General features: G+C 42.8%; 1 protein-coding gene across 2 annotated transcripts; it reads left to right on the top strand.

Moving 5' to 3' along the window:
- The first annotated feature begins 3,798 nt into the window (after positions 1–3,798).
- FAM83F (family with sequence similarity 83 member F) lies at positions 3,799–24,200 on the top strand. Of its 2 annotated transcripts, XR_006182090.1 has the most exons (6): positions 3,799–4,293; positions 7,981–8,148; positions 14,298–14,419; positions 14,935–15,647; positions 20,335–22,324; positions 23,613–24,200. XR_006182090.1 is itself a non-coding variant. In XM_042890022.1 (5 exons), exons 1-5 carry the CDS (start codon positions 3,838–3,840, stop codon positions 20,397–20,399), a joined length of 1,524 nt encoding a protein of 507 aa, XP_042745956.1. In that variant the 5' UTR covers positions 3,799–3,837; the 3' UTR covers positions 20,400–24,200. The 2 variants fall into 2 exon arrangements, 1 of the variants encoding a protein (XP_042745956.1); XM_042890022.1 differs by having other exon boundaries at positions 20,335–24,200.
- Positions 24,201–24,477: the final 277 nt, after the last annotated feature.

Below are 24,477 nucleotides of genomic sequence, written 5' to 3'. Positions count from 1 at the left end.
TCACCTTGTTTCAGAGTTTTGAGCTCTGCCAGCACTAGGATGTGACTAACACACCCATTCTTGGCCCAGGTTGGCAGCCCTTGCAAATGGAATTTCAGGCCTGGGACAGGCTTAGTGTGGCTGGCTGTGTGTGTAATATCCTTCCCACAAACTCCTGGATGCTGCCTGCAAGATAACAGATCAGGAAGATGCAATCTGTACCAAGCCTTTGCAACTCTTGCTTTGGTGCCAGCCAGCACAGGTAAGGAGTGGTGTTTTAGCACAACCTATTTACTTACTTTGAGACTGCAAAGTCATGTATCCCACATCCACTGAACTAGCCTCTTTTATTTGCAAAACTCATTTTTAACCAGTTGCCACTTTTAATGAAAAAGCTAAAAGGCAGTAGGGTTAACTAGGGATATTTTGGTAAATCATGTTGTTTTGTTTTGAAGGGTCCCCTCTAACCCGAGCCATTCTATGATTCTGCACTCCCCTTCAGAAAACTCATAGAATGATTCTTTCTTTTTAATATTGGCCCATGTTTTTACTCCTGTTTTGCACGTCAGTGTTGGCTGCTCTTGGGAGAAAGAAGAAGTAAAGAGGGGGTGAGGGGAAAGGCGTTGAGATTTTATTCCCTAAGAACTGAGTACCCAAAGTTGTATAACAAGAGCCTGTAGCATTTTGTCACAAGCAAAACACCGCTGGGAGGTTTATCGACGACTATCTCATGAGATGGGCTATTTAAGGACTGAAATTACACAGGAAGGATGGGTAAGAGAGATGTATGGACGAGCACAGTTACAATTAATGCTAAATATAAGGTGTCATATCTTTATCTAAAGCACAACCTGCATTTGCTTGCAAAGGAAAGCAAAGCAATTAGGCCCAAGTAAGCAGAATATGCGTGGGAGGTGTTTGAAGGCAGTAGATTTAGAGCACTGTAATGGGGTTGGAGAGGGTTACAGTGAGAGGTAATATTTCCTGATAGGTTAGTTTACTTCCTTTGGAAAACGTTTTGGAACTCAACCAGAAAAGTCAGGTAGACCTTAACCGGGACTTGGCTGGGACAACACCCAAGCAGAGGTCAAAAGATAGACCCAACTCTGCTCAATCATAGGCACCCCCTTCAGTAAGTAATTCCCAGGGAAAAAAAAAAAGATAATAATAAATTAAAGTTCTAATATCTAATCAAAGGTCTGCTTGGATTCGCAGCAGCCTCAGCTGAATCCTAAAGCAGGCTTCCCCTTTTTCCCTTCTCTTGAGCCAATGCTAAGGTCAGAGTGGAAAACCTGAGCTGAAACACTAATGAATCTCATCTAGAGTGGAAACTGGAATTCACTTGTCAGCCCCAGCTGGGCACAATTCCCCCTCCCTCTTTGCTATGTTTAGTCTCCAGTCCTGAAGGGCTGGGTTGTCTCTGGGACAGCGAGGGCAGTTTGTTTCCATGGTTCTTTTTGCCTGTCTTTTAGGTGAGGCTGTCAGCCAGAGGGTCAGGGTATATCAAAAGAGATTGAATCATCAGATTTTTTAAAACCTCATATGGAAAATACTCGTGTTTGGAATGTTTAGCTGGAAGAGCAGGTGGCGAGGGGGGACAACGACACCATGCGTGCATAGGAAAAGTGTCTCTCTCAGCTTTTGCACAGCTCCATGCCCCTATTTCTCATATCAACATAGAGACAACACTTTGTCTTGTAGAGTGAGAGATGGGGGCTAAACATGTCATCACAGCAAGCTGAAAATCTCTGTTGCTTTCACTTGGATGTGGGAAACATTCAATTGCTTTTAACATAAAACTAAGCACGCATTTGTGAACCCACTGTTGCTTTCATGTGGCAGCCTTAGCTGAACAGAAAATCTTACATTGTGCAGCTACAATTGAATAGAGCATCCCGGATTAAAGAGATTTTACTTAGCTCCACATGAAATTGCAGAGCTGACGGCAGCCTCTGGTGCAGAAGGAAAAAGCAGTTCAGTGAGTACTGACACTAACAAAGCAGAATCTCCTGTGTATTTGTATATTGTGGTTGATTGACTGGGGTGTCTAACATGGCATAAACTTCATTTGAAGCTTTTCATACAGTTCAGGAACTTATTAGCGTTCCAACTTTTATGGAATCTTTGAAGTCTAATAAGGCGTGAACCTTTAATGCAACTTTCCCTGTCAAGGGACTGTGATAGGGTTTATTTTTGCTATCAGGCTCTTTATTTTCACAAAACCTGTAGGGGTATAATTATGCCTCTGCCACCTTTATTTGAAATCAGCCAGTGGGTTCAGAAGTTAATAGAGATGGACAGACAAGCAGACAAATAGAGACGCCACTGCCACATAAGCCCTGTTTCCACGATAATCAATCTAAAGGAGCATATATTGAAATTGTATTTTTTAAGAGATTTGAAAGGCACAGGAGTAGGTTCTGCAAAGTGCAATTTCAAATTTTAAGTGAATTCCATGACAGGAAAAGCTATCGATGACAGTCTGGAATGCTAAAACTCTCCCTTCCATTTTAAGGAAGAAAATCAGGGAAGAGCTACAGTGCTTTACCTCCTCCATGGATTTTTTTATAACAAACTGAGCACAGGTGATCGTTTACAGGGAGGAGACAAAGAGCAGATCCTCCAGCTCTATTCCTTCAGTTTGTGCATTTTGTGTATGTGAGCAATTAGGGCTAATCACATATGAAAAGCCCTGCAAATGCTTCTGAATGTTTTGTATATCACCACTGCCTTGCCTTTATACCCATTTCCTTGCACATCTCTGTCTGCGCTGTCCTTGGGCTACAATGGGGAAAGAAGTGCTTTTTATCCTTTGTGTATGCACTGCAAACCTCAATGGGGCCTGCATCTTGATTAGGGCCCCTAGCAACTATCACATACCACACAAAATTAATCATTTAACATAACAGCCCCCAGTCTTTCAGCTGGGACACGTGTAGGGCTATTTATTCACACTCCCAGCCAGAGTCTTGGAGATGCGCAGTTTTATTCTCAGCTCTGACACCAGCCTGCTGGGCAGCCTTGGGCAAATCGCTCTGTCATCCTACTGCTTGTAAACACGGCATCCACCTCCTGCTTTTTGGGCTTTCTGGGAGTCACTGAGCTGCTCTTTTGGTGGGTTGGGAGGCGGCCGGCTAGCAGCCAGCAGGGCCCAATGGCCACTGTCATGGTCTGCCTGCATTGCCTCATTCCTGATGAATGCAGTCACCTTCAAAAAGAAAAGGAAAAAAAAGAAAAAAAAAACCCTTTTAAATAGATTTTTGAATTCACATGCCTGCACGCTATAGGACAAGAGGGGATGGCTTTAAACTAAAAGAGAGGAGATTTAGGTTAGAGTTAGGGGAAAATGCTCTACTCAGAATGCAGCAAGGCACTGGCACAGCTGTGCAGAGAGCTGTGGGTGCCCCACCCCTAGAGGCAGTCAAGGGCAGGTTGGATGGGGCCCTGGGCAGCCTAAGCTGGTAGGTGGCAGCCCTGCCCACAGCACGGGGTGGGACTGAGTGGGCTGTGAGGTCCCCTAAACCTAACCTAAGCCATTCAATGATTCTCCTGCAAGCCACAGCAGCAGCTCAAGCCTGGCTCTCCCCAGGCACAGCAGTCAGGGACAGCCAGCCTGCCATGCTGCGGGAGCACCACCCCCGTCCCCCAATGGTCAGAGCTGCAGGCGGGCAGGCCTGGGAGGGGGCCAGAATGAAGGGGATAGCCATATTCTCATTGAACCAGAGAAGCGTGAGGGGCCGGCACGGGGCGGTGCGGCTGCTCCACCTGTCGGGGCGGGCTCGGGCAGGCCAGGTGAGGCGGTGCCGGCCCTGCCTTTCCCTCCTTCCACAGCCTCCCGGCACTGCGGATGCCGGCAGCATGGCGGACTCCCAGGTGTGCCTGCTGGACGAGTCGCACGTCAACGAGAAGGTGACAGAGGCGCAGGCCTGCTTCTATTATAGTGAGGAGCAACGTCGAGCCCTGGAGACGCTGGTGACCCGAGGCGAGGCCGCATACAGGGAGACCCTGCGAAAGGAGCATCTCCAGGGCTTCCTCTCCAGCCAGGAGCTGCAGGCCCTGCGGGGCAGCTGGCGGGCATATGAAGACCCGCGGGAGAGTGCCAAGGTGATGCGGGGCCCCGGCGGCAAGGCCGTCTCGCTGGCCTACTGGCCTGAGCTCTCGGACACGGAGGTCCCGCCGCTGGACCTGGGCTGGACCGACAAGACCTTCTACCGGGGCATCAGCCGTGTGGCCCTCTTCACGCACCCTCGCAAGGAGGAGAACGTGCCCCACCTGAAGGAGGTGGTGAGGGAGATGATCCAACAGGCACAGAAGGTAAGGAGCGGCCTGTGTGCATTTGTGCCTGGGCTGTGTCCACGTGTTGGTCACCCAGGCAGAAGGGCCGGGCTGGGGACACGCGGGGTGGCAGGAGCCCACCACCACACCAGCCATGCTTCGCTCTCCTGGTTGCCACCAGGCTGGGTTTTCCAAGCGGTTCATCACCCATCACACTGCAGTTTGCCAAAGCTGACGTCTGGAATGGGTTCACCCCCAGACCCCCATTATGATTTTGTAGCCGTGGTTTGTTTTTTTCCTGCCCAATTGCAGTGTATGATCAAGAGGGCAGGCAGGATGTGGTGCTGCTCCAGCTGCCTCTCCTGTACGTGCAGGTAACCCCAGTTAAACACAGGGCAGCTGGTTTGTTTTGGATTGTTTTCTGTGTTTGCAATCCAGTACAGCCCTGACTGCGAGGCAGCCAGAGTCCAGACAATATGAGTCTGTTCCTCCTGTTTATCTTGGACTAGAAAAGACTGTTAGTGGTGACAGTGCACCTCTGGCAAGAAAACAAGCCAGCCGTGATGCTCCAAGAGTTTGCATGAAAGAGTTAGGGGGCAGTGACAAGGTTTTTCTAGGTCTGGGTGAAATCTCCAGGAAAGACTGTCTGTGAAATTACCCCTTTTGTAGCTGGTATCTCCCCTCTGGAGGGGAGACAGCAGCATAAGCCGCCTCACTCCTTCTCTGAGTTTTGCTGCTTTCTGTTTTTTCTGCTTTCTGATTCAGCACTCTCCCCCGCCGCCACTCTTCAAGCGCACCCTCTGCATGCACAGCCTTTGCAGAGGCTTGTTTAAAGCAAATCTGCTGGGAAACACAGAAAATTTTCCAGAGAGACGTTTAACCAGAGGGTGTTCTCCACTCCCTGCTTGCAGCACTACATGCACACCCTGCTATCCTATTCCACTACTGGCACAATCAGTCACACAGAAGAACCAGAAGCTATAAAATGCTTATGCTCTGACTTGCTGATGCTCTGACTTGCATCCTCTTGCTTTGCTGCAAATGCCTCTACAAATTGTATGGTAACTGGGAAACTTTGCTCTTTTCAATACCTGTGCCTGGAACACAGGTAATTAATTTCTTTGTAGATATATTTTTCACCGGCCGGATGAGCTGTCCCCCTCCCAGCCCAAAGGTGGTTTTAGGTTTAACAGCCATTTTAGTGTTTAATGGTCTTTTTCTTAAGTAAGTACCTATTGTTTTCCATCAAGCCTGACTTGGAGAATAAAATCTCCAGGTAGGAGCTTTTCATTCAACAGATTAGAGTGGGGGTTTTGTTTGTTTGTTTTGGTGTTTAGCTTTGTTTTGGTTTTTGGGAGGGAGTGGCCCTAAAGAGATACTAGTAATATTTGGCACATGTCTAGGGGTGGCTTATCATTAGTGTTTTACGTACATTAATTGAGCTGTCTTGCCGCAATGATTTTGGCAAGTTAATGCTTGCCAATCTGTAAATACCCATGAAGAGCAAGGCATACCTATAGATCCTATAGGTAAGTAGCACTATTATCCATAGGGCAGAGAGGGGAATGGAGAAAAGAAAAACTCCTACGTGGGGTAGGTGCTCATGCTCTGACTTGCTGTGTTTGAGAACGCTCCTAGGTTATCTTGACAGATCATCTGTAGTGTCAGGGGTTTGGAAAGACCAACATCAACAGCGCAGTTGCCCCTTTCACATTTTGAGACTTGAAAGAACCATCTGTAAGGCAGTTCATCAGCTTTTTCTATGGACTTAGTTTCCATATTTGTGGGTTAAGTCCATAGTCTTGCAAACAAGCCTGAACTGATGTAGAGCTGCCAAGCCAGCAGGCAACTGTCCCTTCATATGACAATGCCAGTACTAATAATCAGTGGTCTGTCCAGGGTGTGCTTCAGTTTTTGCAGTCATTGGTTGTCTTGTGGATGGAGGGGATGGAAAGGAAATACATTCCTACTTCTTTTGTCTATTTTTCATCAATTCTCTATGCTAATGTTCTTATTTTAAATGAATTTTATTTGGTGTTCTTGCTGCTGAGTAATGACGTCCAGACCAGTGTGTGTGAAAGGTTAAGAAAGCACAGCATGCCTCAATTAATACCTGAAAACTTAAGTCACAATGTGCCTGCATGTGAAGTTGTTGAAGAGTGAAGTGATGGAATTTCAATGTATTTTTCAGAATTCCTTGCCTCTTGCTGGATTTAGTTAGAAAGTAAGGACCAAGGTGGGAGCTGAAATCCAGTTCTTCTAACCTAAGAGAAGTTGTTGAAGGACTTAAAATTAGCTTGTAATGTACCTCCTCCATAGTTCACCTGTATCAGGAATGTACATGTTAATGATGGACATAAACACAATGTCAGCTCTTTTTTTCTTTTTCTAATAAGGAACAGCTTGTGTAAGCACTGCTGACAGAAGGAGCGTGACAGAGCAGAGCTGTTGGTTATTGTTGGCCATACAGAGAGACTCAACAAAAACAGAGGACATTTACTGTGCTATCACTTTCCCACATCCATTTTGCTCAAGGGCATTTTCGAAGGAAAGAAGTGCCTGGTGAGAATTATCCCCCCTTCCACAGGGAGCTACTGCAACTGGAGCTGCACCTTTTCCAAACATCACCTGAAGAAAATTCTGCTGTTAGGTGTAGTCTTCAGCTCCATTCACACATTATATGTGCTGTCTGCAGCACAGCTCAGCTCATTGCTGTGACCCTGGTGCCTGGGAAGCTAGAATTTAGGCAACTGTACTCCCAGCCTACCATCAGTGTGAGAGCTCTGACCTGCCAAGCTGGTGGTTCCTAGGGCTGGGGAGAACTGCAGTTTCCTTCATGCATAGCTTTCAGGATGCTGTGAAGCATAACTCCTTCAGGAGGAAAAGGGAATTGATTCTTCTAATAGTGTTAAAGACACAGAAGGGGAGAGGAAGACAAAATATGTAAGGTCAGCATAAAAGTTGCCCACAGTCATCTTGTTTTGTTACTCATCCTATGAATGTTCAGGCTTGTCTGTCATGTTAGTGCAACCTTTTGCTTTCTTGCTTTTATATAAAAAGATCTGTGTCTGGAAAGAGGTATTCATACCAGGAAAAAACGTATATGTGAAGAGAGCAAATGATCATTTTGCCTCCAAATCTTGAATGTGTGCTCCAGTCTCTTCCTTACAATTATGAGATGTTTATGTTTGAGCTGTACATGACATTCCTCATAAAGCCAGCCCTGAGAGCAGAGTTCTTTTTGTCTGCTTTGTGCACTATAGCTGAGGACTCATGCTCCCATTCCTCTGCACGTTCATTCTTCCATTACTCACCTTCTGAGAAGTGTTATGGCTGAGTTTTTCACTTTTCTTTTTTAGACTTTTATCAGTGTTTCTCTTTGTTTAAGTGCATCCTAATGGAGGCAAAGAGAGTTTCACAACACTGCATTAAAAATGGGTATTTCGCTTTGGCATTTTTCAGGCTGCTGAAATAGCCATCCCTTAGAGGAAGACCCCTCAAAGACAGTTATTGCATTCTTTTTAAAATGCAGCAGGAGCCACGCCAGAAAATTACAAGGTTATTGGAAATGCTTGGGCACATACATCCCTGTACTCCTGTCTCACCTGTGTACTCTTCCATATTCTGCTATCAGTGCTCTCCTTTATTTTGTACCATTAAAATGGGCTTTCCTCTCAGTTCCTAATATTTTATTTAGTTGCTTGTCTGCTGTCTTCTTGTTTCTAGATTATTGCAGTGGTCATGGATGTATTTACAGACCAGGATATCTTCCGAGATATTGTTAATGCAGCATACAAACGCTGGATCCCAGTCTATATAATCCTAGATGAGGACGGTGTGAAGCTCTTCCTGGAAATGTGCAGATGCCTTGAACTCAGTGACTTGCAGATTCGGGTAAGATATTCAAGACTGAATCATCTTTTTTGCAGTTAAGTGGCCTTCCTGAGTTGTAACAAACCTTGTAACTCATTTGGAGAGATCATTTGCCTTTCACCTGAAACAGAGATCTGTGTAGTTTTTTGGTCTTTGTGGCCTTTATATTTCTTTTAGGAAGAAATTTGCTTGAGGAAATTCCTGTAGGTCTCCTATGCAAGTCCCAGATTTCTAGAGTAGTTATTTTAGTAACTGGACTCCACACAGACATTAACAGTACACATATACATACTTTGTGAAATCGAGACTTTCCTGTCTATCAGTTGTCATCTGGGACTGAACAAGCTTATATTCCTTTGCCTGAGAACATCTGGGACTGTAGGGCACAACTGCTCTCCAGTTCCATATTGGAGTACGTCTTCACACAGCACATGAACCACAGTAGAGTAGGCAGCTTAGCTTGGCAGGCAGAAGCAACTTCAGTAGAATCTCTTTCCATTGCATACAAACTGAAATCCTTTTGTGTGTTTATAGCTGCTATTGTGTTGCTCACCATTTTAGTCACTGTCACTACTACAGATTTGTTCCAAATACTGGAAAAGTCACTAGATTGGAAACAATCTACAGGGTGCAAGGCTCACCACTCTTGTGATCCAACTGCTTTGCAGAGCAGTTTTTTTTTTTAAAAAAGTCCCATTTTGTGTGGAGGAAGGGCAGATCTTCCACAAACACTATAGTTAAAAACAAACAAACGAAAAGCTCTGAAGGTAAGAGAGGCTCATATTAACCATTCAAGCACTACCATCTTACATGTGGGTGAAAATGAATTGCATATTTCTGAACAGTGCTCCTATGAACTATCACTGCTCGTAGTTTCTGGACTTCTTCATGAGAAAAGGCATCCAGCTGAGCAGCTTTCTCATCTTTCCTCTAGTGTATTTGAAAGCGAGACACAGACATTGTTATAATAGACCTGTTTCAAGCTCCAGAGGTGTTCTGTGGTCTGGGCTCAGGTTGCTTCGGTAGAAAACTGTACGAGTGGTTCCATTTGCTCTGGTACCTGTTTTCCAGTACCTTTCTCACCATGTCATTGTGTACAAGAACGACGACTTCAATATTGATGCCATCAAAAGCACTAGAAAACTCTTAAATCTCTTCTGTGCTTCCCTTCTCTCACAGCAGCACTTGCTGTGTTTTTCTTTAGACTCATACTGAGTTGAAGGAGTTCCACCAAGGAAGAACCTTTTAACATCTTTCTTTAATTAAGTTCCTCACTCTTCTGCAAATTTTCAACCCACAGACTGTTGTCCTTTAAGTTTTGTTTTTTTTTTTTGTTTTCCCAGCTGTGTCATCCTGTGTCATAAATTCCTCTCCTAGAGATATTATATTCCTTTTCCAGTTCAGCTAAGGAGGCTTTAGTTTATTTTGTTAAGGTCAATGCAGTTTATTCCGTTCTATGGTGCTATGGAAAGACTGGGAAGGGCCTTCCTGTAAGGAAAAGCAGGTCACTTGTTTCTCAAGAATAATGGCTTCTTACCATCCTGCCCAAGTTCCCGTTGCCAGTGTGACTATAAGGGTCAAGAAGATGAGCAGCAGCTTGTTGGTCACGCTTTCCTGCGAAGCTTTATTGGATGTATCAGTGCTGCTGTTTGGGTGAGAAATCATCATAATTTGACACCAGGTTTTGGATAACTAAGGAATCTCAAGCAAGATGTAATCTCTCACTTGAGGACTTACCCCACCTCACTGAGCTAACATGTCTGGGGTAGTTTTGCATTTTTAGTGCTGGCTTTTCCACAGAAAGTTGCAGCAATGTGGGAGATAACTTGAAGGTTTAATGTCAGATTCTCATGTGAGGAAAAAAAGAGATGACACATTACTATCGGTTGGCATTGCTGCAGCTTCAGGGTGCTTATTCTGACTTCTGTCATCACCAGATGCTCAGACTGCTGTGATTCTTGTTCTTGTCCTCCATCGATCCCTTCACCCGATGCAGAGTGAACAGTTAACAGTTCCCAGTACAGGGAAGCTTACTGCTAACACTGGATTTTGCCCTTTGTCTACTTGTAATGCAGGGCATTTTCACAAAATTCTTGGCTATTTTTTTAAGATGGCAAGGTATCACCATCCTCCCACAGTCTCACAGCAAGGAAAATGGTGTAGGAAGACTGTATCACACTCTACAAAGACTATTCACTGACTTCACATTTGAAATGAGAAAATCTCATATTTTGCATGAAGGCCAGAGTTCGTTAAAAATGCATTTAACTTCAATCATCTGTGCATTCATCCTGAGATGTTAATGTGAGCATGTCTTATTTGTATGAGTCATGTGGCTTCTTGAGCCTGCAGGACGTGGTTTGCCAGACTTTTGTTATGTTTGACATAAGGGTGTTCTTTTGAGATCAGAATGAATCAAAGTTCTCATAGATATAAAATTCATAGCCCCACAAAATGTCCTCTTGTTGACCTGAAGGTGGGGGTTGTCAGTAGTTTTTAGAGGTGTTTTCTTCCCTGTGCTTCTGCTAATCAAGTCTTCAATGAAAAACACTTTTGATTAAAGACATGGAGTTCACCTAGAGCTCTGAGGAAATGCAGAGAATGTGGTATCTGCAGGAAGTTCACTTTGATATTAATTTTTACATTCATTTTCCTAACATGCAAAGAGTTCTTTTCCTCTCTCCAGGTAGTCTTAAAGGCTTCTGCCTAAAAGATTTTTTTCAATTTTGTTTCAGTTTTTCTTGTCTTACCTTCCAGATTTCCTCATTCAATTCTAACTCAACGGAGAAGCTGAATGTGATGTGTTGCAGTGCTGTTTTGTTTTAATTATCTGTTAGAAAATTTTACTAGACTGCTCGTGACCTTTCAAAAACAGTAATTTACAGGTGTCTCTGTTTAGAAAGACACAAAAAAACCCTCAGTCAGTATAAGGGACTTTTGAGCTGCTGTCACGTAACATCTACTGCTATGGTCTGTTGCCTGTCCTTTATCTGATTTAAATCTTTCTTGCCATTCATCCCAAAGGAAACACAGATTTCTGCTTCCTTTGCAACATTTATATCAATTGCTAGAAGTTCTAAGAGCAAAGGGACATAGAGGATTCCCTGGTGAAAATACTTGCAGCACCCACCTTTAGAGTCCATCCCGCGTACCTCATGATATCCATCCCCGTGCTTGTGGGCACTCCTGCTTGGATCTGCTAGTGGTCAACTACGTGTCAGTAACAGTGTACTACTGACTTTCTCAGTTGAGTCTAATTTAACTTCGTGTGGATGCAGCACAAGGTTTAAAAATGTGTCACAATAAATCAAGAAAGACTGATTCCTTTACTGTGTGAATTAATTAGGCTGGTGTGTTACCAGTCTGTATTAAGTTGCTGCCAGAGAGTTGTTAGTCACTGCTTGCAATGAGGAGTGGTGTAAGTCTGTGTAAAGGAAATGTGGAAACCTAACAAAGACTGCTGCCTACATGAGGCAGGATATAACCAAACTTAAGCAAGTTGCTGCAAGAGTACAGGTTTGAAAAGGTCTCTTCTACCTGGAAGCGAACTGATCCTTTACCCCAAGTACTTGTTCATACAGTAACGTTAGTGCCCAAAGAAAATGGCTGAAATCTCACCTCATTTATATTTGTCTTTCCACTTCTGTTGTGTAATCTTCAGTACGTGAATCCAGGCTTGTTCTTTCTCTGTACAGTTGATATATTAGTCTTCAAGTGCTCCAAGATCCTTCAAGTAGGAAACATTATACAAATAACCTATTAAGTGACTCGGTGTTTTATATGACTTAGTGCTTGTTTTCTGCATTTCAAGATGCATTTATACACTCCTGTGCCTACTTTGTTCAAGGAGGTTTATGTGTTCAGCTGTTTGGTTCTATCCCCTTTTTCAGTGTTAAACATAGCTCAGTTACTGCAAAAATTTGAATGTGCTTTCTCTCTTTCTAAAGAAGGTGATATAACATACAAACACAATAAAATCCACACTTGTTTCATGCTAAGAAGCAGTCTGCTTACACAGGCTGGTACTACTCAATTCAGAAAGGAATAAGACATTTCAGAGCTGTCAGCTGATTTGAAGGACAGATGTCCTCATTGACACCTCCAGTCAAGATTCCATGATGTGGCAAATTCCAAATCCAGCTTTATTCAGCAAGGAAAAAAGACAATTATTTTTAGTCAACCAGCCAGTCTACAAATGTTATTCTAAATACTGGAAAGGGCAGCCATTCTCTTGTGCTCTACCCAACCTGCATTCAGCATCCCACACAAATGACTCACTGCTAGCTAGGCCTTGGGCAAGTCACTTCATCTTTTTTGTCTCTCAGGTTTCTCATCTTTAAAACAGGGCGATAATACTGTCATTGGTGTTGGGAGGATTAATTAGCTAATGCCCACACAGGACTGCAGACAGATCAAGCAGTAGATGAATGCAAAACAGTAGTATCATCAGTTACTGTTAGTCAGAATTTGTACTGCCAGCACTGTATTTTACTGAAGCAAATAGGAACCGATTCAAAAGGTAAGAGTTATATTCAGAAAACTGTTTTTTTTGACAAAAATCCACATTCTTCTAATCACTCATTCCTGCATGCTGATTTCTACGGCCTATTGATATTTAAGCTGTCAATTAGGTTCACAGTAATAGTACTTAGCTCTTTGTGGGATCTGAGGCTGTGCTAGCGTTAGCCAATTCCTCATGATTCTCCTGTTCTGCAGATGGGGGAAGAATGACGCAAAGGTGAATTGGCTTTCACAGAACGTAGCAGGGAATACTGCCAGAACTGTGATTACACGAGACTGTCTGACTCCTAACCCTATATTTATTACTCCAGATCACAATACCTTTTAGCTTTTCATTGTTAAAGAATTCTTAAGAGAAACAGATGGTATGAAGAAAATGGTCTAAATTTGTATGTCGGAGTGACAAGATAATTTGCTCCAAACTTTGCTGGCAACGAGTGCTTTTAAGCATTGGGTTTTTTATTTTTATTTTTATTTTTATTGTTTTTTTAATGTTAGGCAATATGTATGTACACCTGTCTGGCAATTCATCCTCGAGCAGCCAGGACCCATGGACTTCAGCATTGGTCTGTGCAGAATAGCTCACAGTCTAACATGCAACTATGTTTTTATACTATGTGTATGCATATCTGTTGTAGAAAATCAGGTAGCCTGAAATCAGTTTTTTTTTTCCTCTGTCTCTTGTACTGCTTTGTGTTATAATTTGTAGATTCAGTGGCTAAAAGGGTGTGAGACACGAGGTTTGAGGAGAGATAATACCTTCTTCCAACTACTTCAGTACTTTTCATGAGAAGTTTTGCCTTCCCTATCTGCAGAAATACTTCTTTGCTGATTTGTTTGGGACACTTATCCTACACCTTTTATTCAGAATAAAATTCTGTGTTTTTCACTCTCCATTGAACAGAGATGAATGTAGGTAGACACTGTAACTGGTGTTCTTAGCAAAATGATGTCAGGGTTCCTTTGTTGTAACAGGCAGGAAACATCTATATATGTTTTGAATGGTACAACTGTTTCCTCACCCCTTCTGTAATAATTAAATAGCCTAGTCCTGTAATTTGCCCAGTTCTATCAAACTATATGTTGTGGGGATCAGAACACAAGCCTAAAATAACCTAATTTAAGCCTCATACATTCTGAGTCTTTTTGATTGCATAGGCATTGCAAAGTTCCTTGGTTTTGTGATTCTGCTAACATTGTCTGGAAAAGACCTCACTGATGCTGTGGAATAGGGATTGGGATTCAGAGACTACAGATGTGACTCAGAGCTTCATTTCCCTGAACTGGGTTGGGCCTTCTGATGTACAGCATGGGACTAGAGATGGTGGATTATCTCATTTGGAAAGCATTGTCTTGTCAGTGGGCTAAGATGAATAGTTGAAGACAGCATACGGTTACAGAGATGCTGACTTACTGGACAGGGTTATAAACTGATGCATAGGAGTAAGTTGTACTGAAAGATGACAACAACAGAGTTTTCAACACTGCTTTCCTTTCTGCAGCCCTTCTGATTTCTGGTGTCTAATGATGAGCTGTAGTCCCAGAAGTTATGAGATAATGTGAGTGATGTGTTAAGACTTGGAGTTGGCAATTATCTAATTCTCTGCCCTATTTATTGTGAAATTTTGTTTTTTTTACTTCCTGGTTAGAACATCCGCATCCGTTCTGTGACAGGAGTTGGGTTCTACATGAAAACAGGGAAGATCAGAGGTACACTGGCATCTCGATTCTTGATGGTAGATGGTGAAAAGGTGGCCACTGGATCATACAGGTGGGTTGCTCTTGCATAAGGCAGAGCTACATTCTTCTTATATAAATAATGGCGTGTGTGTCTTGTTCTCATGTCGATCATTTTTTTATCCTCCTCTTTGTAATCTGTTTGGCATCTGTAGAAATTGGAGTAAGATAAGAGAGAAGGTAGCGTAGAGCACAAACTGCTCCCAGGAGCAAGTCCCTGACAGTGGATTTTTTCATTGTGCTAGAGATGGTGCTACACTGCATGGGCCACTGTACTCAGTTCTTTTCAGAGAGGTTTCCAATCTGGAGACTCTTGCAGTTGCTTTTCTAAAAGGAGGATATGCTGTTAAAAAGTACCAGTTTTCAGGTATTTTCTTCCAGATCTTGTTTGCGTGCCTAATGAAGAACAATAATACTCAACTTCACCTATCTATCCTGACCCATATTGGCAAATAGCACAATGCTATGTATTCTCATGGTGTTTCACATGTTGTTGGGTGGGCTGGGTCAAGTATGCAAGAATCTTACGGTTCTGTTTCCTATTCTTAGCTTCACATGGAGTTCATCCCATATTGACAGAAACATCCTACTAGTCTTGACAGGACAGCATGTGGAGATGTTTGACATTGAGTTTCGTGAGCTCTACGCTATCTCAGAGGAAGTAAATTTCTGCAAGGAATTGGGTATTGCTAATCCAAACCATCATGGAATTGGGAAATCAGGCTTTCATTCCTCCACCGTGGCTCGGAAGATCATTAATCCCAAGTACGGCTTAGTGGCAGGGGCAACTCGTGGTGATATGTTGCTCTGGGCTTCACGACACAGGGAGGATAATCAGGATAATATGGAAAGGGAAGAAACAAGTGAGTCTAAGAAACGATTAAATCAGTTTCTGAATGACTTAATCACATTAGAGCAAGAACTCCCAGAGATTGAACCACCTCTGGAGAACTTCAGCAGGCAGAATCGGAGCCCTCAGAAACTGTTGTCCCGGTTCCACATGGACCTGAAAAACAAATCCAAGTCCAGAGAGTCCATTCGTGATGTGAAGAAAGAAGATGCACAGGCCAACTCAAAGCAAGGCAAGCGGTTTGCCAGTGGGATTTTTGGTCGCAAGGCCAAACGATCTCCTGGTTCAAGCATTGAAGCAAATTCTTTTGCCAGTGAAGGACACTCAGGGGAAGACCTTGGGAATATGAAACTGGAATATGAGCAGCTCAGCACAAGCCATGCCAGCGTTCGGAGCGCTGAAGGCATCTCAGGTAAAACCTCTCCTATTAGCACGTTCTGCTTTGTGGTTTTAAGCTGCCTCTGAGTTTGGTTGATTGGTGCAGATGTATTCAACACAGGCTCCTGAGTAGATCCTGTTATTTCCTCTGTACTAAAATGAACAGGATCAAGGAAGAGCAGAAGTTGCATCAAACTAAGCATAATTCCAAAGGCAATTTAATGGCATTCTTACTGTAATATTGCTACTTCTCATGTATATGCTTTCTGATGCTTCCCACTGAGCAGCTGTGGGATAGAAAGATGAATGTCTCCTTGTGAAAAACTGTTTGCATGTACAGTTAAGCAGCAACAATGTGCTTGGTGTTGTAGTGGTTAGTGTGCAGGCAGACTTCCAGTGTAACCCCCCCAACATCATTTGGCTTTTGTCAAGTGTGTTTACAGTGCCAGGGCTTCTGGTGAGGAAGGAAACAAGTTTCTGCTGAGGTAAGAGAGCAAGAAGTGAGAAGATGGAAGTTTTTAAAACTTGCTCCCTTATCTTTGAAATGGAAAAGAGGGTCATGAAAATAGGAGCTATGGAGAAGCACTAGATCTGAACCTTCCCTTCTTTGCTAAGGAGCTGTTGATATATTCGCTGAGCTCTTCCAAGTCTTCATTTGGTTGAATAAACAAATGATAACAATTTCTCCTAATTTATGTGTTCATTGCTAACATCTCAACATTCCAGGTGCTTTGTCAGTTTGAAGTAAAACTAAGGACTAAGCCTGGTTGTCTTTCTCTCCCATTGAGGTGTGCTGGATGTCATTTCATCTTGCAATAGCAGGAAAATAAACTAGTTCAGGGAGGAAAATTTCTTCCCAACTTGTCTGGCCATGCTGTGCTCTGATAAATTCAAAATGTGGGAGTAAAAACATGAATTCCCTTAAGTCTGCCATGATGTGATGTGGAAAGATATTCCCCGGAGAGCAAAAAGGAAAGCAAAGTACTAGAAAGGTTCCAGGTTTTGATTGATTGAATTCTTAGAAGTATTTCTGGCTAAATAAGGACAGGCTCAAAAATGCCAAATGAACACAAGAGAGGAAAAATATAAGAAGGCATAAATTGATTATTTGAGACTATAGTAGACCCATTTTGGGATGTGTTTGGCATTTGGGGAGGCAAAAGTAAACCTTGGTCTTTACCCTCTCATCACATCACTTTATTTTATGAGCAGACGGCGTGTGCTGCTGGGCCCCATTCCTCGGGACCAGGAAAAAGAAAATTCGTAGACCTATAGGGAGATGTATGGGCATTTCTTTTCAGAGGATCGGAGCTGAGGACTTGCACTACCCTCTAGTGACAGAAATGGAGAATTGTGGAAGTTCTGATTTGTCAGCTCTTCGTAATATCAGACATTCCCCAAGTTTCTTGTTGTCGACTGCTTTAAAGCAGACAGCCCTCCATTCCCACCATATGGCAACATGGCAAAATTATGTACGTATTAAGGCAAGAGGGAGACTGATCTCTCTAGTTGGACACTGGGGTGCTGAGCCCTTCTGGGCATTGCACAGGTCAGGGCAGCAGGGACGTCTCCTTTTTAACAGAGTGAATCTATGCCAGCTTGGTCTGGATTATTTCCATAAGGACAAAATCATGCTATTATATTGAGGTTTTATTAATTGTCACTGCAACTTCATGAGAGCTGGCAATAAAGGAGAACGTAAAACACTGACCTTGGGAGACCTAGGCTGGTTCCAGGCAAGCCACTTTGAAAATACAGGGAATCAGCAGAGGTTCCGTTCTCCTACCTTCCTGCTGTGTTCTTCCTGACAAGTCTTTCCAAGAAGTCAATGCAAATGTTTCCTGCTTTGCTTTATGCTAAATGAGATTTCCTGCTCCAGTGACACTGGGAGACTCCACAGCTTTTGAAGTGTGGTGAAAGTAGGCTTAGGTCATCCCATGTAAATGGCTGAGGGAAGATCACTCTGTGTTACATTTGACTCACTACTTGTGAAAGAAAGCTTCACTAGCCTGGTGGTTCCAAAGTGAACGGAGATGGCAGAGGGCACATTAGAGAGATGAGACTCAGGAGAAAGGAAAAATTGAGTTACCACTGAAGATACTGCAGCTACTTGATTAGCAGCATGTGCTTCATTAGGATTTAATAGCATCCTGAACATGGATATGGAATAAAGTTCCATCTTAAAGATAAAAACAGGAAACCTTTTGTTCTGAGGAAACTGACCAGTAATGTTTTAAAACTTGAAGTTGTCCTTGAGCAGACCTAGTCAGAACTGATGCTGCAATACCCTGAGTGGCAGAAGGGAGGAAAGAAGTGGAAATGAAGGAGGGAGATGGTGCTAGATACACAGTCAGGTTAGGATGCAATTATTGAGAGCTTCACAGTTTGAAATAGTTACCCCTACCTTTTGTGAAGATTAAACAGCACACTTAAGCCCTTTGGGCCTGCCTGTGCACACATCCTCCAAAGTCACCATTAATTCTGTGATTCTGTTGTACCACAGAGACACATCACACCTTGCAAATGCACCAAAAGACCAGATCTACACCCAAGTAGCTTGCAGAGTAAGCTCAGAGTAAGACGTTATTCAAGCAGACTGAATGTCCAGTTCAGTCTTGTAAGAGCAAATGGTGTTGAAAAGAGTACAAGCTGGGGTGGGGTGAAACTATTTTGAACAGTCTCTGAAAATCTGGCAGGGTATTTACATGCTAGAAAATGATAACTACAAGTTAGAATGGGGAGCCTGGAAAACACAAGGGCAAAAGAAGGGAAAACACAAGGAAAATACAGACAGTAATGTTCTGAATTACATGCTTTAATTAACTTCCTGGGGTGGTGTTCTAGCACAGTGCATGGAGATTTTGTTTTGTCTTACAAGGTTTGCTTAAACCACACCATCAAATCAACACAATTCTTGAATTTCACTATTGCCTGCTTCGAAGCGCAACAACAACAGCTCTGAACCTGACCAGAATGCTGTTAATTTTATGCTGCTGCTGGGCAGGCTGTGATCAGCAAAGACACTTGATGTCTGTGTGCAGTTTCTTAGAAATACTGCAAGGGTTTCAAAGCAGTGTGCCTTTGGAAGGCACTGGCTTTTTGTTTTGTTTCTTCCCTGCAAGTAGTAGTCTAGGTGGGCAGAAAAAGCAGTTAGTTATCACCAGTGCTTTTCAGCCCAAGTGGGATCATAGACTGGTGGTAACCGGACATTTTAGCTCCTGTTGTAAAGAGAGAGAGGGAAATGATGTTGGGTACACACAAGGACTGTGTTTGCTCCAACTGTAGCAGGATCTGTAGAAAAGGCCAGAAGACAAGAGTAGGAAGAGTGAGAAGAATAAAGGAGCTGAGACTGAGCTGAGAAGGAGCATTGATGCTTTTGAAGGTAAATGTGAAGGTCTTAAACATGATAACAGACAAGGAGGGGAATGGGGGTGGCAAGGAGATAGGGGCAATGGTAAGATTAGTAGTAATGTACAGAATGGGCCTAAGGGGTACAACAGTTAGTATGAAATGCCACGTGTTGTTGTGGGAAGGAGGCTGTAGCATATAGAAAAACCACAAAAGGGAGAGCAGGCTGCAGTGCAGCCTCTCACATGGATATGCAGAAATTGCAATGCAGAAGGGGAGAGGGAGGTCTTCTCTTTACCATCACGTACAAGTGAGGAAAATGTTGGTCAAATACCCACAAGCAAAAGAGTGACATGGATGGCTGGACAACGTGAACTCAGAGATATTTTCCAACCTTAATGATTCCATGATTTTATGAAAATAATTCACTTGAAGCCCAGTTCAAGGGCAGTGCTTGTGGTTGAGACTTCTCAGTAACATATCAGGCAGTTTTCCTGTACTGATCATTGGCTCCAACTGCATGAGAGATGTACCTAACCCTTCCCTCTGTAGAAATATGTAAGTGGGGTCTGCCCTTGTTCAGAGTGGTTGCAAGCTATGCAGCTGCCCCCCTCAGTACATGCAGCCTCAGAATATATGTGATACACGTTGTGTGAGCCCAGCTGAGCCCTGAGTGCAGCAGAGCTCACTTACTTGCAAGAGCTTATGCAAACACGCTTAAGTACAGCGCTTGAAAAAAGTCTGCTGGGGCATCCGGTTCAGAATCTGGCTGCAATGAAGTGCAAGTGTTAAAAAGTACAGATATTTGGAGAAGAGGAAAATATAAAGAGTGAGCAATGGAATAAACCTTAAGAAGATAAAAATTTGGGCAGTGTTATACGCTGCTTAACTGAAGGACCCTGAGATCTCTGGATTTCTCTTGCAAAGGAAATGGTGGAAATATCACCACTTGAGATGTTTAATACTGAACATGGGAAAAGCTCAGTGAGAATGTGTGTTGGGATCTGATGGATGAGATGACCTGACCTTTCTTTTTTGTTTTCATCCTTTACTGCTTGGAAAGCCTTCCACTCAAGTCATGGCCAGACTGCTTTACGGCACCATCTGGGATCTGAGAATTCCACTGACATTAGCCTGGGTACAGGCCAAAGCCTGGAATTACTTCTCCAGTGGCTTATAGCAAATAGTATTTGCTATTATTTTAGTATGTCTTCATTTCACAGAATAAGGAAATAAAACCCCAAGAGAATGTGGAGTGATGTTGGTCTAACACGAGGCGTATCATAAATAACAAGTATTAAAGCTTGAGTCCAAACTTCATCTGGATCTTATTTACTTAATAGTAACATTTTTTTGTCTTCTTTTCATTCCAGGTAACCTGGGTCCAAACTCCACTGCAAGCGATAAAAGCAAACAATCTACCTGTGTGTTATCTTGATTGCATGGGAAACTGAAGACTGAACAAGCTGGCTTAGTAACATGTTTATCGATTTGTCCTTACACAGTGGTCTGTCAAGCCACTGTGTGATCCTGGATGCAGCTGGCACCCCCAGTTAAATCTTACTTACTGGGTGAAGCATAGACTTTGGATGGTCTGTCCCTTAAATGAGGGTTAATGATGGATGTATTAGTCCATACGTGTGTGTGCATATAGATTTTATACATAAAAACAACTGTGATGACTGGTCTCAGAGCTTGCTCTGTGTCCAGGTAAATGCAGATTTTCAGACTTACTTATGCTGCTACTTCAGTCTGTTTAGTTACAGACTCAGAATCACTGTGTTGCATTGTTTACTCGGCTGCATTGCAGAAATGTATTGGCCCGATCGGCTGGAAGTCAGAGTCCAATCAGTGGCAAATTCTGGGTGAAACAGTGATGTTTACAGACAGCATAGCAATGCTTTGTCCTCAAGGAGTCTTCCTGTAGATTCTTATTGTCACTTATCCACACAGAAACTAGTGGTTGGGGGAGAAGGGTTTAGCCAGAAGAGGCCAATGGATTAGTATCTTAACTGTTTATTTCGTGTCGTAAATATAGTAGTCAAACAAAGTGATTTGGCAGTAATCTGTTAAAAAGAAGCACTGGAGTATTAGGGGAGTGTTTAACCTGCAGCTGAGACTGGGTCAGAGAAATGCCTTACATGGGAGAGTGGGCAGATCTGGGAGCAGTCACACAGCTTTCGATGGCTGCTATAAAATCCTGTTTGTTGCTAAGTGAGCGGTACTTTACCCTTCATGGAAACTGTATGATTAAGGAGCACATCTCTGAGGCTGAAAAGAAGCAAAGCAGGCAGACAAGCTTTTCAAATGCTCCCTTCTTTTTCTTTTTTTCCCCTCAGGTTAACATTTCCAAGCTCTAAAAAATGCCTAAATCAGGGGCTTTGATCCATAAGAGACGCTGCATGCAATCAGGCCAAAGGCCATCTAATCTGCTATCCTCTCTCTAGGGCACCAAGTAACAGGTGATCACAGAAGCATAAAAAATAAAGCTTGGGTACAAAAGTCTTTCTCTGACACTGTTCCAGCAGTCTGTGGACTTTCTGAACTGGCAGTTCCTTCTGGACCTGGCCTTAATGAATGCACTTAGTCCTTTTTTTAAAATCCTTTTATACATTTGGCCTCCACAGTGTTCTGTGGCAGTGGACCCTGAGTTCATTGTGCAGTATTAAAAAGAACAGTCTTCAGGCAATTTTAATGGTTTACTTGATGATTTCATCGGGTGACCCTAATTATCCCACTGTCAGATGTAGTAATGACCACTCCTATTCCTCATCTCCTTGCCACTTTTTACAGACCTGTATCATACGTGTCCTCAGCCATCATGTTTCCAAGCTCCAGGTTCACGGTATGTGAAGCTATTCATTACAGGGGATGTGCTCGACACCACTGCCCTCAGGTTTGCTGGCTCTTTTCCAGTTCTGCCACTAACAAAGTGGAGAAGCAGGTTGTTTTTGTTTCCTCAGTATGCAGATTGATGTTTCACTCTGCTTTCTTGCCATCTAAATTATACACTCTCCAGTCATAAATAAGCCCTCTTGTGATATCTAAGAAAAATAAATCCTAATCATGGTAGACAACTGAAAGGTAACATACTTGTTTGCCAGAAAGCTATACAGACATCTGAAGCAATGGGTTTAGTTTTTTTTCTGTTGAAACACTGTTGAGTTTATCTCAGTGCACAACAATGACAACTGCTGCACTACGAGCACAGAACAAGCTGCTCTAAAGGCTCTTCCAGGTGCTGGACTGCAATGTTGATTCTTACGTTAAAACAGCTGCCTGTAGTTGATGATGAAATGCAATGGATTGATTGACTGATTAACTGCCTTTCCTGGAAGTGAATTTAACTTGAACAGCAACAAGGTTTGTTTTACTCTGGTTTTAACCTGTAGAATATCTTGAGACCCTAAAATACCAAAGGTATTATGCTCTCTGTTAAATACACTTTCACTCAGTGGGTTAAATGCTTGTGACTCTATATAGTTATTCTATATAGCCTTCTGGGAACAGGCTGTAGTTTTACTGCTAGGTCTGTCAGCTCCTATTATCAGCAGTGTTTTATAAAATTGTTCCTGGTAATGGAAGAGAAGAGGTGTTGGAAATTACACCATCACTTGGACACAGAAGTAAGTTAATACATGAGATATCCTGTTGGCTGCGGGTGCAGTGTTTATGTGCCAAAAGCTATTTGCTATATATATGTATGTACTATCTATAATGGCTTGATTTTGCCATGCTTCCATTATTCTCCAAATGATTGGAACCTTTTTTTTTTTTCTCCTGGTATTTATTTTACTTTGTTAGCAGAGATTCAAGAGAAATTTATGAAGCCAATGTGGTTCCAGTTTTTTGTTCTGATAGGAATGTTGTCACCTGGTACTTCCTTGTTCTCCCGGACTTTTAAGATATTTATTTATTTTTTAAATTGTGCAATAGGCTAATTTACTAATTAGTACTGTGTTAATATATCTGGTCAGGTTTTCCAGGAAGTCCTCTGCCTCTTTAGGTTTTTTCTTTGTTGCTTCATCTTGGGTGGAGTAACTTAAATCACCCGAGAAGCTGATTTCACTATTTCTTCTATTCTATGCTTGCTGATTAACACGCTTTACTTTCTTTTTCCTATGGCAGATGCGAAAGCACTTTCTTTAGCCTTGTCAACTAACAGGATCTCCTTTCTAGTGAGAATCTCTCATCAATTTGTCTTATGTTTTGATGCCACACCAGTTTCTAAAATGTAGTGTTTGCTCATTCGTTTTTAATTCCCTTCTCTACTTTTATTGTTTGAAAGTCATAGAAGTCTAATCTCATGCCTTGACTCCAGAGTCTAGTAGAATTCCTCAGGCTTATTACACATTATTAATTTACTGAATTGAAGAGAGCAAACTTGCTTTCTTGCATGATGTGAATCTGCTTCTTAAACTCAGCGTGACTCTTAAGGGATGCACGCAACCTTGCTGATCCAGAGTGGATGTTTCAGACTCTGGTGGAACTTGTTCTTCCATGCAAACAAGATCAGCTGAACTTGGACATTCAGCTGCTTCTATGGCAACAGGTCTGAGTGCTGGTGACGTGACTGCATTAATTTTGCTAATTGTGGTTCTTCATAAGTACTAGGATCCTACCTGTAAAATGAACCTCTGTCGCTTTCCAGATACAATGTTGTTGATGGTGCTGCGGGCAGAGGGGTGAGAAGCAGTGATCGTCAGTTCTCTTAGAAGTCTCTTAATGGAAGCTGATGGTGTAGCAGCGCCTATAGCAGTCTTCAAATAAGATGTCATTTTGTCCTAGCACAAGAAGCCAGCTCTTGGAACTAACATAACCAAGTCATTAGCCTTCCAAGGGAGTGGGAAAGATGGAAGATATTTGATTGTTGCTATTGGGAAGAACAAGGTCAGCTCTCTTTGGAGTCTGTTTCCTGAGCCTGGACAATCCCAAGAGGTTGTCTGTTCTCTGGATCTTGTTCACTGTTGGTCATTCAGCCCAGGTTTGCTGACCATGTGGTGTACCATGGGACTATACTGGCCAGTCTTGGTTTTGGAAAAAGAGTAATGAAACTGGGGCTTGCAGCTCGCTATTTCTGATGTGAAATGGGGAGTGGTTCTGAAAGAGCATCATGGCTGAATGCGTACCTTCTATGCTCCCTTTGGGATGCACCTGTATACTTAACGTACGTGTGTCCAGTGACTTTATGCCAAAGACATTTTCTAAGTGAAACAAATAAACTCTTTGCTGTGTTATGTTCAGGTAATTCGTTCACTGGTGTTGTTTTTAACTTCTCAACTGCACTTCCTAGATTGTTGGGATTTTTTAATTTGTTTCTGAAGAACCTGTACTTTCTAGATTAGAGTAGGTTTTCATGTAACACATGAACATCTTTGGCCAATGCTATGTTTCTAAACAGATGTGGGGAATTCAGCTGCCCACACAAGTACACTGTCCTCTGGTACTGACTGCTTTGAGAGAGGCTCTACATCACTGGAGCAGGCTGGAGCAGATGTCCACTTCAATTTCTCTTT

Source organism: Lagopus leucura, unplaced genomic scaffold (genome assembly GCF_019238085.1).
Source record: "Lagopus leucura isolate 7727_CA_CO unplaced genomic scaffold, USGS_WTPT01 Super-Scaffold_100159, whole genome shotgun sequence".
Taxonomy (NCBI): Eukaryota; Metazoa; Chordata; class Aves; order Galliformes; family Phasianidae; genus Lagopus; species Lagopus leucura.
The sequence above is the reverse complement of the archived record's forward strand: the minus strand, read 5'-3'. Positions and strand labels throughout refer to the sequence as shown.

Bases quoted from the DNA above. Each gene is read 5' to 3' on its own strand.
- FAM83F (XM_042890022.1), top strand. From the start codon at position 3,838: ATGGCGGACTCCCAGGTGTGCCTGCTGGACGAGTCGCACGTCAACGAG. The intron at 4,294-7,980 runs GTAAGGAGCGGC...TCTTGTTTCTAG, and splicing joins TGATCCAACAGGCACAGAAG to ATTATTGCAGTGGTCATGGA. The intron at 8,149-14,297 runs GTAAGATATTCA...CTTCCTGGTTAG, and splicing joins TCAGTGACTTGCAGATTCGG to AACATCCGCATCCGTTCTGT.